The 13,701-nt window shown below is 43.7% G+C and overlaps 1 protein-coding gene across 2 annotated transcripts in view; it reads right to left on the reverse strand.

Annotated features, from left to right (window-relative positions):
• Positions 1-13,701, reverse strand: part of dscamb (Down syndrome cell adhesion molecule b) — a gene marked incomplete at both ends in the record, with an annotated part of 106,651 nt that overhangs the window by 16,211 nt on the left and 76,739 nt on the right. For both annotated transcript variants that reach the window (XM_083695881.1, XM_083695880.1), the window contains 12 exons: positions 49-212; positions 500-617; positions 839-992; positions 1,496-1,629; positions 3,429-3,584; positions 4,668-4,814; positions 5,256-5,499; positions 5,733-5,803; positions 6,400-6,567; positions 7,097-7,225; positions 7,343-7,439; positions 9,976-10,172. In XM_083695881.1, coding sequence (XP_083552007.1) covers positions 49-212; positions 500-617; positions 839-992; positions 1,496-1,629; positions 3,429-3,584; positions 4,668-4,814; positions 5,256-5,499; positions 5,733-5,803; positions 6,400-6,567; positions 7,097-7,225; positions 7,343-7,439; positions 9,976-10,172 — 1,779 coding nt within the window. The remainder of the gene's footprint in view (positions 1-48; positions 213-499; positions 618-838; positions 993-1,495; positions 1,630-3,428; positions 3,585-4,667; positions 4,815-5,255; positions 5,500-5,732; positions 5,804-6,399; positions 6,568-7,096; positions 7,226-7,342; positions 7,440-9,975; positions 10,173-13,701) is intronic.

A 13,701-nucleotide genomic window follows, 5' to 3' on the forward strand; every position in this document is an offset into this window, starting at 1 on the left:
TGGATACCGATCAGAACCAATGAAGCTCCATGGACATCTCTGTCTTACCTTGAACCTGCAAGTTGAGTGTGATCTCGTCCGAGCCCCAGTTGTTGCTGGCCACACAGCTGTAGTTCCCAGAATCCTCTGCTTTCACAGTCCGGATCACAAAGCTGCCGTTGCTATGGACACTGCGTCGTCCATCGATCAGGACAGGGGCAGGTGTACCATTGCTGCTGAGAGATAAAGTTGAGCAAATTAACTATGCAGACAATGAGCTTGCATACTAAAAACTGTCTTCATAACGAAGGCAACTTAAACCTTACAAGACGCTATGTTCCCTATGATACATTACAGTTTATAATTTATAATTATAAATATTATGGATTAAACACACATCCCTGGCATTGGCATCAATCTCTTTCAGAAACTGTACTGTAGATATATAAATACAGTATGTGGCTGTATAAACATCCCCCAGTATTGTGCTGAGTTCAGGGCCAGGAGGATTATTACTTACTTTCCCTTAAGCCATTTGATGGTGGGGGGTGGGTCTCCGACCGCCTTGCAGGGCAGAACGATGTCCTTCATCCAGGGGGTGGTTACTGTGCCGTTGAAGGTCAGGATCCTGGCAGGGGCTATGGACACACACACACACACACACACACACACACACACACACACACACACACATCACTGCTACTGGGCCACTCTACTCCAGTGGAAAACAATGAAGAGTTAAGAACTACACAATGCCATATCAGGAGACATCAGTATATCAGTATCTGGAGATCAACAGCCAAACAGAGATCAACAATATTGTTAGATGATCATGAACGGTAACCAAGTTAGCCCATACCTTTGGCCAGAGGCTCCACTGTGATGGTGTCACTGCTGTTGCCTCGACCAGCGGCTGTCACAGCAACCACCCAGATGCTGTACTTTCTGTTCCGCGCCAGGTTGGGGATGCGGTAGAAATACACATCAGGAGAGGCTTCAAACTCACTCATCACCTGGAGAAACAGAGATGAGGTACAGGTGAAGGTTAACACATCTGAATAGTAGAAACAGCTAAAACCCAGTGTGTGTGAGACTGCATATCTGCCACTAGCTTTAGCCATGTCAGTACTTGGGCTGTCAGTGTTGATGCCCAGGAAGGAGCATAAGCTCCCTAATATTTCTCTCTCTCTTTTTGTTAATGTCCTAGAGCAGGTAGGACTATGCTGTTGTTAATGTCCTAGAGCAGGTAGGACTATGCTGTTGTTAATGTCCTAGAGCAGGTAGGACTATGCTGTTGTTAATGTCCTAGAGCAGGTAGGACTATGCTGTTGTTAATGTCCTAGAGCAGGTAGGACTCTGCTGTTGTTAATGTCCTAGAGCAGGTAGGACTATGCTGTTGTTAATGTCCTAGAGCAGGTAGGACTATGCTGTTGTTAATGTCCTAGAGCAGGTAGGACTATGCTGTTGTAATGGGCAGTAGTGTTGCTACTGTAGCAGTGCTAAAGCAGTGGCATACCGTAGGGTGCAGGTTGGAGCAGAAGACAATGTACTTCATGATGATACCATTGAGCTTGAGTGGGGGTAGCCAAGATACAAACACCACGGAGCTGGTGGAGGCTGCAGCCTTAACCCCTGCTGGAGGCCCAGGGACTGTGTAGGGGACAGTGGAACATGTAATTTCGAGCATACTAATAGCCTAATATGGCCTCACTGAAACCCATTGCATGCGGTCCTTAAGGTCATATAAATTACATATACAGTCATGAGAAAAAATTAGGACACCCTATGAAAACCTTTGTCTTCTTCAACATATTCAAACATATGGACATTTGATATTCATTTGAACAATATTGAAAAATTGAGGTAATATAACTAAACAAATACAACTGAAACAAATTATTTAAAAAATTATTGGTAAAATGTAATTAATAGAAATGCAATCTTCTTGTGAGGAAAAAGTTAGGACACCCCTACATTTAGTTCCACTTAAAATGCCTAAAATTATAATAAAGAGCACCACATCAGGTGCAAATGATTAGAACATCGTTACAGAGGATTTTGGAGGAGCCTGTCCTATTTAAACCTCAGATATTTAGTTTGGTTTGCTCTTGATTGTTGAAGTGAGTTGCATCACCATGGCGAGATCAAAAGAGCTCTCTGAGGCCTTCAGAAGAAAAATTGTAGATGCATATGAGTCTGGGAAGGGATATAAAAAGATCTCCAAACTATTCGAAATTGGCCATTCCACTGTCCGGAAAATAATTTACAAGTGGAGAACATTTAAAACCACCACCAACATGGCCAGGTCAGGCCGCCCAAGCAAGTTCAGCCTAAGAGCTGACCGAAAGATGCTTAAAGAAGTCTCCAACAATCCCAGAATGTCATCACGAGACCTACAGGTATCTCTTGCCACAATTGATGTCAAAGTACATGCATCCACCATAAGAAAGAGACTGAACAAGTTTGCATTACATGGGAGGTGTGCAAGGAGGAAACCCCTGCTGTCAAAAAAAAACATCAGGGCAAGACTAAAGTTTGCCAGAGAACACCTAGAGAAAGACCAGAACTTCTGGAACAATGTGCTTTGGACAGATGAATCCAAAGTTGAACTATTTGGGCACAGTAAGAGTAGACATGTTTGGCGCAAAACCAAGACAGCATTTGAGAACAAGAACCTCATACCAACTGTGAAGCATGGGGGTGGAAATGTCATGGTTTGGGGCTGCTTTTCTGCAGCAGGGCCTGGTCAGCTCACCATCATAGAATCCACTATGAATTTTGTATTGTATCAGAGGGTGCTTGAGGAAAATGTGAGACCATCTGTTCGAAAGTTGAAGCTGAAGCAGATGTGGACCATGCAACATGACAATGACCCAAAACATTCCAGTAAATCTACCAAGGAATGACTCAAGAAAAATAAATTGAGAGTTCTGGAATGGTCAAGTCAAAGCCCGGATCTTAATCTTATTGAGATGCTGTGGATTGATTTGAAACTGGCTGTGCATGCAAGACACCCCTCGAACATCACACAGCTGAAAGAATTCTGCAAGGAGGAGTGGGAAAAACTTTCTCCCAATTGATGTCAGAGACCTGTAGACAGTTATAAGAAACGTCTAATTGAGGTTATTTCAGCCAAGGGGGGCAATACTAGCTATTAGGGCATAGGGTGTCCTAACTTTTTCCTCAGTAGGAATTGGCATTATTGTTAATTTTTCGTTAAATAAATGATTACAAAGTTACATTTTCATAGTTTTTTGTTCAATTACATCCCCTTTATCTATAGACATTGTTAGAAAGAAGATAACATATTGATATGTCCATATTTTTAAGAGAATAACTTAATATTTTGGGGGGTGTCCTAACTTTTTCTCATGACTGTATTTGAGCTGAAATCCAACATTGAGTTCATGAGAGTTCCTGTTTTAGTGTGTGCATGTACAGTTTCTTACCGTCCTCCTTGGTGCGTGTAAAGATCTGCTCGCTGCGCACGCCGTCCCCGGCCCGGGTGAAAGCCAGCACCTGGATGCTGTAGTTGGTGTACTTCTCCAGGCCATCCAGCTCCAAAGACGGATGAGAGGTGGTGACGTTCCTGATCTCCCCCAGCTCTGACAGACCACATACAACACATAACACAATGTCACACACAAAGGACGGTCAATGAGGATGCACGCCTCTCTCCCGCTGCTGTACTATGCCCAGTCAAGTCTGATATGGCTCAGTGTGGGAGAAAATTACAATACTACTGTATAGCAGAACTACAGTGACAAGAATCCTGTAACATACAATACTTTTATTTTACTTTTAGAGGGTCCACCGGGGAAATGGCATACTAGAAATGTAAACTGTGGTAGTATGTGTGCTATTCTGCTCATTGCCTGCAGGCAATATAGGCAGTAGCATTGTGCTGCTCTGTCTCCTGTTTTTATGACTGTGTGTCCTTGTAGACAGAGCCGAGGGAGTGACCCTCACTGAGATATTGCACTTAAATTATTGATGTAGCTGAGGCAGGCTGGATCCATGCCACAGAGGTAGGGCAGGGGTGCTCACTCTGGGTGACCACCCTGGCTCTGGGGCACAACCATCCATCTAGCCTTACAATTATGAAGCTACCCAAGAACTAATGGATGGACTCCCACATCGGGATGTACTGTACTGCACATGATTGCACATTAACCCAATGATTTTAATGTTAAACAGATAGGTGTCCATTGCGGTACAATTGTCATTGCGTGGTCAATCTATGAAAAAAAGCAAAAAAGGAATGATAATAGAATTGAATGATACCAATACTGGTAGAATGAGATTGATTTGGGGGGGGGGGCATTGAAGAAAGGACAAAACAACAGTGATATTGCAAACATTTATCAACATACAACTGTGCATACACACACATTGCTATACACATTTGTTTACATTCTTGCCTGCAGAGAAAACAGAAATTATACCACAGCCTCATCTAGTGGTGCAAAGATGCACAGTGCAAGATAGAGGACTTTTCACACAAACCATGAACAGCTCAGACAGTAGAACAATTGGATACCAGGTGTGTGTGTGTGTGTGTGTGTGTGTGTGTGTGTGTGTGTGTGTGTGTGTGTGTGTGTGTGTGTGTGTATGTGTGTGTGTGTGTGTGTGTGTGTGTGTGTGTGTGTGTGTGTGTGTGTGTGTGTGTGTGTGTTCTGATTCCTTACCTCCATCAGGCCGGTTGGCCCAGTAGATGACTCTGTAGCCCTGCAGATTTCCATTGAGGGCCTCTTTGGGCAGGGTCAGCCATGACAGGGAGATGACCTCTGGAGACTTGGCCATGGCCAGGACATTCTCAGGGGGACGCGAGGGGACTGTTAGCGGACACGAGGGGACAGGAGGTTATCATGACAATGCATAGAGAGTGGTAAAAATCTCCCTCTGTAGGCCATTCAGTGTACTTCAGATTATTATAATATATATATCTGATTTCTTTTAGGTAATTCAAGAAACATCCAGTAGATGGTAGTCTATCTGCAGCTAAATTATTTTGTATCCCTGCTTTTATTTTTTAATTCACCAACTAACATGGTATAACAACATTCAACAAAAAACATTCAATAAAAAACAACAACATTCAACAAACAACATTCAATAAAAAACGTTCAACATCCAACATTCTCAGGCTAGGTCAATGCAAACACACACACACACACGCACACACGCACACACACACACACACACACACACACACACACACACACACACACACACACACACACACGCACACACACACACACACTTCTGCTACTGACCATCCTCCAGTGTTTTGGAGATGGCCTCCGGGGAAGAGGGTCCGGTGCCTGCACGGTTGGCCGCCTGCACCACCACGCCATACTCTGTGAACTTCCTCAGGTTGTCCAGGGTTACGCTCTCGCTGCTGTCCCCCGTGGTGTCCATGGTGATGATGTTGAACTGGTAGTTTCCTCCAGGGCTATACTCTCTGTAGCCCACCTGATATCCACGGATCACACCGTTCTGAAGGTGCCTCTGAGGAGCCTACAGAGGACAGAAGCCCTTATAAAACTGCAGCCATCTTGCATTTCGAATACCTCTTTCTATTATCTCAATTTTGGAGAAACATCCAAATCAGTCGATCAGCAGTAATCATTTATGGTCAAGAATTTAGAAGTGAATTGATTGATTGGTGCTGGTACAGGTAGGCTGCTTTAGTTCACTATTCATGTGTACTAAGATGCAATAATGTAGAAAGTGAATCTACTGCACAGTACCATCCATGAGACTTTGATGCTTTGTGGAGAGGTGGCCTCCAGCAGGACTTCCTGTGGTGCGCCGTCAGGGGCTGTAAAACAGAATGCCATCATATGACACATTTTATATTACCACAATACAGTATCCTCTCGAGTTAGAGACAATTAATTGATGAAGCCAATTTTAGTTCAGTCAAAGATAACATTATTATATTATAACACATTTCACTTGATGATAATAACATTATTATAACACATTTCACTTGATGGTGCTGCAGAGCTTAAAATCATTCCATGAGAAAGAGAGACACTTTCATTCAAGAGAATCTTGCGGGCTCAAAATGATCAAAAGTTAATAAGAAATCAACATATTGAACACATACCTCACTTAAACATAAAGTAAATTATTGTAAATGTGAGATAGCTGTCCCATATCAATATCAAACAAAAGCAAGCAATAGATGACTGTCCATGGCTAAAATATGAAGCACAAAATGAAACAATACAGTAGAAAAACTGAAACACAGATTGATCATAGGGGGTTTGATCAATGATAGGCATAGAAAGATCACTGTGATCACAAATTTACCAGAATTACAATATAAACAGTACAGGTGTGAACATGTGAAGCTGGTTGTTAACAAGAATGAGGTGTGATGGAGTGGTGGAGACAGAGAGCTGTGCTGACCTGCTTCATCTGTGGTGATGGTAAGCTCGTTGCTTGGGTCACTCTTGCCAATGGTGTTCTTGGCAATCATGCGGATGTTGTAGGTGGAGCAGGGGTGCAGGTCTATGATAGTGGCCAGGTTCAGCTGGGGGGACACATCTTTGGTTTTCTGGGCTGAGATCCATGACGCTGGTGGCACAAGCACAGTAGACCCATTGGTATAGACCAAAAGGAGAGATGACTTTGTAGACATGTACTGTAAAAATAAATATCAACGTATCACATCTTAATAGACTCTTTTGATGTAATCTGTTATCATATTTCTTCTATTTTACAACATACTTGAATATGCCCCCTCTTTACAGAGCCATTTGCAACAATCATATATGTTTGCCTTCTACCCTTGAGGCAAAGACCTTGGGGCAAAGACTTTGTTCCTAAGTCTGCTTTTTGTCCCTTTTTTTGTGTGTTTGTTTATCTGTTTATTTTTTTAAACGTGTTCACTGTTGTGTATAACGTGGGTGTCTTTTATTCGTTGTATAAGTGTTCACAATGAAAATATTTGTAAAACAAAATACATACTTGAATAGCCAGGGCCCCTGCACAAGGCTATTGGAAGAGTGTAATTTCTATTATTTTGCATTACTACACCTATCATCTCCAGAGTCCAGAGTCCCACTCCCACACCAGGCATACTTGACGCAGACACCGGGCCTACCTGATTTGTTCTTGCATTCTATGTCATATCCTGTGATAGGGCTGTTGCCGTCGAAGCCCATGGTCCAGCGGAGAGCGATGGTCCGGTCTCTAACCTCTCGGATCTCAACTTCAGGAGGATCTGGAGCTTCTAGAAAGGGTTAATAAACACCACACAGAGAGATTATAGGCACTGCTGGGAAGAACAACAAAAATGAACAACTACTGAGAAACAACTAAACAGCTTGAGTATGAGCCAGGGGTTTACCTTGCACAGTTAACTGAATAATCCCCCTGTCTTCTCCAAAGGAGTTTATGGCATGGCAAGAGAAAAAACCAGAGTCTTGCCGAACAGTGGGCATGATCTGAGGAGAGATTGACATGATTTTAATCAAAGACATATTATTTATATACTGTAAACGACTAAGTGCATCATCAGGGTTTAATAATATTCACACAACTGGTTTTCCATTATGTCTTCTGAGCCTTGGCTCATGGCTCTGTGTTTGTTTGTTTGTTTAAGTGTACTTTTAGTGTAACAATCACATTGTATAAGACCATTGTTCAAAATGCCAGCTAAACACCTGGCAATTCTCTGGGCCATCTGCTTTTTTAAGACTTATTACATACAACTATCGCAATGGCATGGGTACCCAGCTTCTCGACACCCAGAGTGATCTACTGAATCTCCGCTATCCCCCTTTCACAAAAACGGGCCCAGGCACTGATCTACCTGCATGTATCTTAGGGAACACACCCAAGCACAACAACAGTAAAAAAGCATGGATCGAGGGGTAGAATCTGCAACAGACTGATAAGACGGGGAAGTAGACTCTCATTACCTACTATCACTCTAAAAAATGTGCACTTCTTGCACAACAAGATGAGCAAACTTTCAGCACTGGCAAAATATAATGGGGACTACAGTCGCACAGTCGGTTTTGTTTCACGGAGACATGGTTGACAGATGTCATCTCAGGTATCGATCTGGAGGGATATACAATCATATGCTTTGATAGGGATCCCCAATTAATAATGAAAAAAATACGAGGAGGGCTTTGTATGGCTGTCAATGACAGATGGGCAACCAACTTTACTGTCCCTGAGACTGCGAGTACTAAGCACTATGAAATCATGACAGTATAATTCAGACCACACTACTTACCCAATGAATTTGCACAAATCCCAGTCAACCTTAATAAATGCGACGTCACAAGCCTGCTGCCAAATTTGGAGCAGTATGTTTCCTGTCCCATCAGGCTGAATAGAACATTGGACTGGTAATGTGCCTAATGCATTTATCTCGAGGTGCTGCCCACCACTCGTGCACTCTGACCACTATGTGGTGCGCATGCTCCCCAGAGACAAAGGTTCAAATGCCCCGCAAACAAAAGTTACCATAACTGGACAGATGATGCCCTTGAGGAACTTAGGGTCTGTATGGAAATTACGGACTGGGATACTTTCTTTCACAGCCTCTGTCATTCCCTCAAAATACTGTAAAACTATAACCTAACAACAAACCATGGATCACAAAAGATGTGAACCTGTGTCTGGTACAAAATAAATCTTCCTACAAGGTGACAAACAAAAGTCAACACTCTTAATAAAGTATTTGAAATAAGATTAGGAATACTAAACCGGGTTATAACAACAAGGTTGAGGAGCTGTTCAATTCTGGAAAAGCAAAGGACTCCTGAAAAGGCCTTAACATCATGATGGGTAAACCCCAGAAGGACAAATCTATCTAATGCTCGGACCATTCAGTTTGCAAATTAATTAAACACTTACACTAGATTTGATCAGAATGACGGCCCCACTGAGCTGCTGGTTATCACCCAGACCCCAGGATAAACCCCTATATCAGTATCAAGGGAAGGTGTCCTAGCTGTCTTCCGTAGGGTAAACCCTCATAAGGCTGCTGGCAGATGGTCTTAAAGGAAGAGTACTCAAGGACAGCACAGAACAGCTGGGAGCTATATTTGCTACACTTTTTCAGCTACTTTTAGACTCACATTCTGTCCCTCTCACCTGGAAAATGTCCACCATTATCCCTGTCCCGAAGAAGCCATGGGCCAAGAACATTAACCCTCTAGCCCTCAGTAGAATTGTAGAACATAGCTGCAGTTTACTGGGGTTTTACCTTCAATGATTCTATTTCTCTAATGTCTGAAATGATGGTGATATAACTAAAAATGGAAGGATAAATGTCAATTACAAGTTCATTTATTTTTAAAGATGAGAGGCTAAACTTTATTTTCATATTAGAATCCCCTTCACAATTTATCATAAATATACACACTATCAGATGATATGGTTATCAATGGGACAGCAATATAGCATTACTACTAAAAAAAAACAAGAAATAAACCGGTCAGTCTAATCATCTTTGATACAAATTGATTTGGCAGTTAATATAAAACTAATTTGGCAAAAAGTATCATCTACAGATGAAAACATTAACTAGCTAGCCAGCTACAGTATGGCTCTCACCTAAATGACCTGCCTACACTCACATCCCCTGGATTACACACCGCACAGGATTTTTGGCTCAAATATGAAAAATTACTGGACACAAATTCAAGGCCTAGCATAATAGCTATTTTAAACTCATCAAACAAAGGGAGGAAACTGAGGGGTATTAAGGAACATTTAACTGCCTGAACTATGCCCTTAGTAGTTTAAAGCAAATCTGCACTTTACAATGTACATGTTTAATTATTTTTGTTGTATTTTGTGTGAGATGTGTGTTGTTGTGCTTTGTTGGGAGCCATGGAAGCTGAAATAAGAATTTCAATTGTGTCTCAAAAGGGATGTGCTAGATAGAGGCTAGAACACTACACATCAGCTCGGCACAAACAAGTGACATGATGACCTGTTGTGATGGTGGGCCCAGCGCACCTGCAGAGTGGAAATGACCTCGTCGGCCACCTCTTTGACAATGACCACGTAGCGGCTCATCTCAGGGTTGATGATGCGCTCCTCCTTCTCCCAGCGCACCATGATGGGCTTCTCTCCATGGGCCGTACAGCTCATCCTCTTCTCCTCCCCCTGTGTGGCCAGAGTGGTGTTGGGGTACGATGTGATCATAGCCGGGACTGTACAGAGTGGAGCGAGAGAAAGAGAAAATAACTGTTACCCAAACAGAATCATTCACAATAATAAGCAAAGAGTGGATCCTATTTTTCCTTCAGACCCAGATGTGGTATAGTGCCTGAAATATCTTTGTAATTGAACAGCACCTCATACATTCTCATTTTACAGAAACGTTGTTGGGAGTACAGTAGGAGTTCTCAACAACAAGTTCACAGATTGCCTAGGAGAGGGCTCAGTGGAACTTTTCTCAGATTTTCTCTGACTTATAGAAAAGCATGGACTCCTTTCTAAGCCTCCCAGGTTCCCAGAATCCATTGAACACTTATGGTTCAAAATTAGCCCTTCAGGTAAGTCATCTCGTCTCATGTATGGTCTTTGACACAGACAGCCAGCGGTTATGTGATGTTCCTACGGCAGATCGGGTAACTGAGGCAGGCTGCTCTCTACAGCGCAGAGGAAAACAGTGACTTTAGTCTGAACTCCCCTTGGTGTGTGTAGAGCTTGTTTGGCGTCACAGCTCAACCAGGCTCATTAGCAGCAGTGTGTGCTCTGTGTGTGCTCTGTGTGTGCTCTGTGTGTGCTCTGTGTGTGCTCTGTGTGTGCTCTGTGTGTGCTCTGTGTGTGCTTGCGTGTTTGTGTTTGTGTTTGTGTGTTTGGTTTTCACTACAATACAGTACAAACATACTTTCCCCTCTCCCCAAATATCTACACACGCTCACACATCGTGTGATATCTACACACAATCACACTCACACAGACAGTCCTCCATCAACCCCAGGTTATGAGAGTCCAGTTGGAAACTTCTGCAGATGTCCTCTACAAATACAGCTACACACTCGACAACAGACTGTGCAGGTAAAATATCATGTCAGGCCTTCTGTTCTCTTTCAGTGAACTCGGTTCAACCCCTCACTATGGGAAAAACACTACCTATTCACTGAAGACCCCTTTACAATCACACCTGGTACAGGCTGGTGACGCTGGCAGGCAGATAGCCCAGCCTACCGGCCATCCTATATATAGGACCTAGCAAGCACGCCCATTTGTTTCTTTCCACTCTTCACTCGCTTAATGTCCAAAGTATACTGTAGTGTGTTCTCACAGCTAGGTACAACTTATCTTCTTCTTATCATCCTATGATTCTCCTGTGGTGTTGTCTCTACTTGAATCCTGTGGTTCAGCTTGACTTTCTAGAAGAATATTGACGCATTTGGTATGCCAAGTTGAACAGTCTTCTAGCTTGTGTGCTCGCAATTCTTTTGAATTGTTTGAACCCCTAGTAGCTCGACAATAATTCCTCAATTTATAGGATTATAACTTGCTAGGTCCCTCATGTAGGCTACAGCTAGCACTTGGATGGTCAGCTAGATTGAGTGACTCATGGTTTTCGGACCACTTGAGCCCCTGGGTAGCTTTGACAAAGCACATTTGTTCTCGCCTTGTGTGAGAAATATAAGCACCCTCGCAGGAAGGTCAGCATTTGTGTTTGTAGTTCTCGGACTACTTGAGCCCTTACTCGTTTGACATAATTCCTAACTGGTTACCTTGTGTAACGCAAGCTAGAGCTTCAGCTAACCACTAGGACTGTTGACTAGCTTGCGCACTTGTCGACAACTTGAGTCTGTGGCTAATCTGACCCTTGCTAGCTCCTAACACCTTGTGCTACCAGAGCTAGAACCTACATACATGTAGCAGCGCTACCTATTGCCCTCAGGTAAGAGCTATCTTCCACAATCTTAATGAAGCTTCATTGCTACACTACTTTGGTGTGTGGGCTTCACTCATTTTGGTTGTTTCCCCCGCTACGGCTGTAGTGTTTGTCAACTCCCTTAATAACCACTGTGTCTCCTGTTTTCTCCCACAGAAATTGATGTGGTCGTACCTTGTGGAAGGCAGACTCTCACAAAGTCTGCCCCCCATGCTTTGGATTAATTCACACATGGACTGCCATTCTTAACCCCTCGTACTGCGAGCTTTGCGCTCTGCTGGCTACTGAGGTTCTCAAATGGTGAGTCAGGTATATGAAGGGTTGGGAGGTGATGGATGAGGTGATTTCTAAGTCCTTTCTAATGTCCTTTCTGGAAGTTGTCCACAGAGCCTCCTCTAAAGCTCAAACTTGAGATCCCCGGAGCACCGCTGTGCTGGATCTGTTGAAAATGTGCAATGTCGTTTGTTCTTCGAGATCACAGATCACTGTACACTGCTAGGCACAGACACACTCGCCCACTCGTGGCCACACATTCCTGTATTCTTTCCCTACAGTGAGCCTAATTCCTCCCACTCTAAAAAGAGTGAAAGCGAATGGTTTGTCCTTACTCCTTATAGCCCCGAATTGGCCTGGGAGACATTGAAGGTCGCAGATATCTCAGCAACTCTATGCGCCTCCTTGGCACCTCCCGCTGCGCAGAGACTTATTGTCCCAAGTGCAGAGCCAATTGCTCCACCCTCACCCCAAGCTGATGGATCTATGGATCTACGATGCCTTCCCTACAGTGAAGACCCTAACAATGCGTTCATTCCCAAAGTCAATCTTAATGGCATACTGCAGTCAAGCTGCCATACTGCTCCCTTTCCAGACCCCTCCCTCATCTCCATCAGAGAACCTGGGTTACATTTGTGACCTCTAGTTATGTACACTGAAGATCAGGTAGAAACAGCCTTGAAGGCAGACAGGAAGATGCACACATACAGTACCAGAGAAACAGCAGAATACCAGACTGGCTAAGCCTATAGAGTGCATCTAGGGCTCTATATCACTCCTTTGACTGATACAGTACAGTAGCTGTTTCTGGAGGAGCTAAGTGGATAGCAGGAGCATAGAGGACTCGTGTCACATCTCAGCAGTCCTGTCTGAGGGCATGTTCCCCTGCAGCGGTGTAACTGTGATCTCTCTCCCCTCTCTCTGCTATCCCACCAGGCCCACTATGATTTAATGATGAAAGACCACTTTGATTATTCATACACAGCAGACAGGAGTACTCATCTGGGCCCTCAACTGCCTTCGACACACACACACACACACACACACACACACACACACACACACACACAAACAGAAAAAGACAAACATACTACAATACATGCACACAAAACTAAACCATACATTCTCCCAGGTGACACATATATGCCTTCACTTCCTGTTTCTATCTCGCTCTCTAAGGCTTCAGTGGTGTGCACCACCCCATAAGAAGCAGCCGGTTAAAAGCATAGGGATCAAGGGGAGGGTGTGTGTGTGTGTGTGTGTGTGTGTGTGTGTGTGTGTGTGTGTGTGTGTGTGTGTGTGTGTGTGTGTGTGTGTGTGTGTGTGTGTGTGTGTGTGTGTGTGTGTGTGTGTGTGTCTTTGTGTCTGTGTGTCTGTGTGTGCGTGTGTCTGTGTGTGCGTGTGTCTGTGTGTGCGTGTGTCTGTGTGTGTGTGCGTGCATGTGTGCATGTGTGTGTGTGTGTGTGGAGAGAAGAGCAGCACCACTGACATGATGGAATGTGTCAGACAAACGGCTGGCAACGTTTAGGCTTCATCTCTTATTCACTCTC

Source organism: Argentina silus, assembly GCF_951799395.1.
Source record: "Argentina silus genome assembly, chromosome: X".
Taxonomy (NCBI): domain Eukaryota; kingdom Metazoa; phylum Chordata; class Actinopteri; order Argentiniformes; family Argentinidae; genus Argentina; species Argentina silus.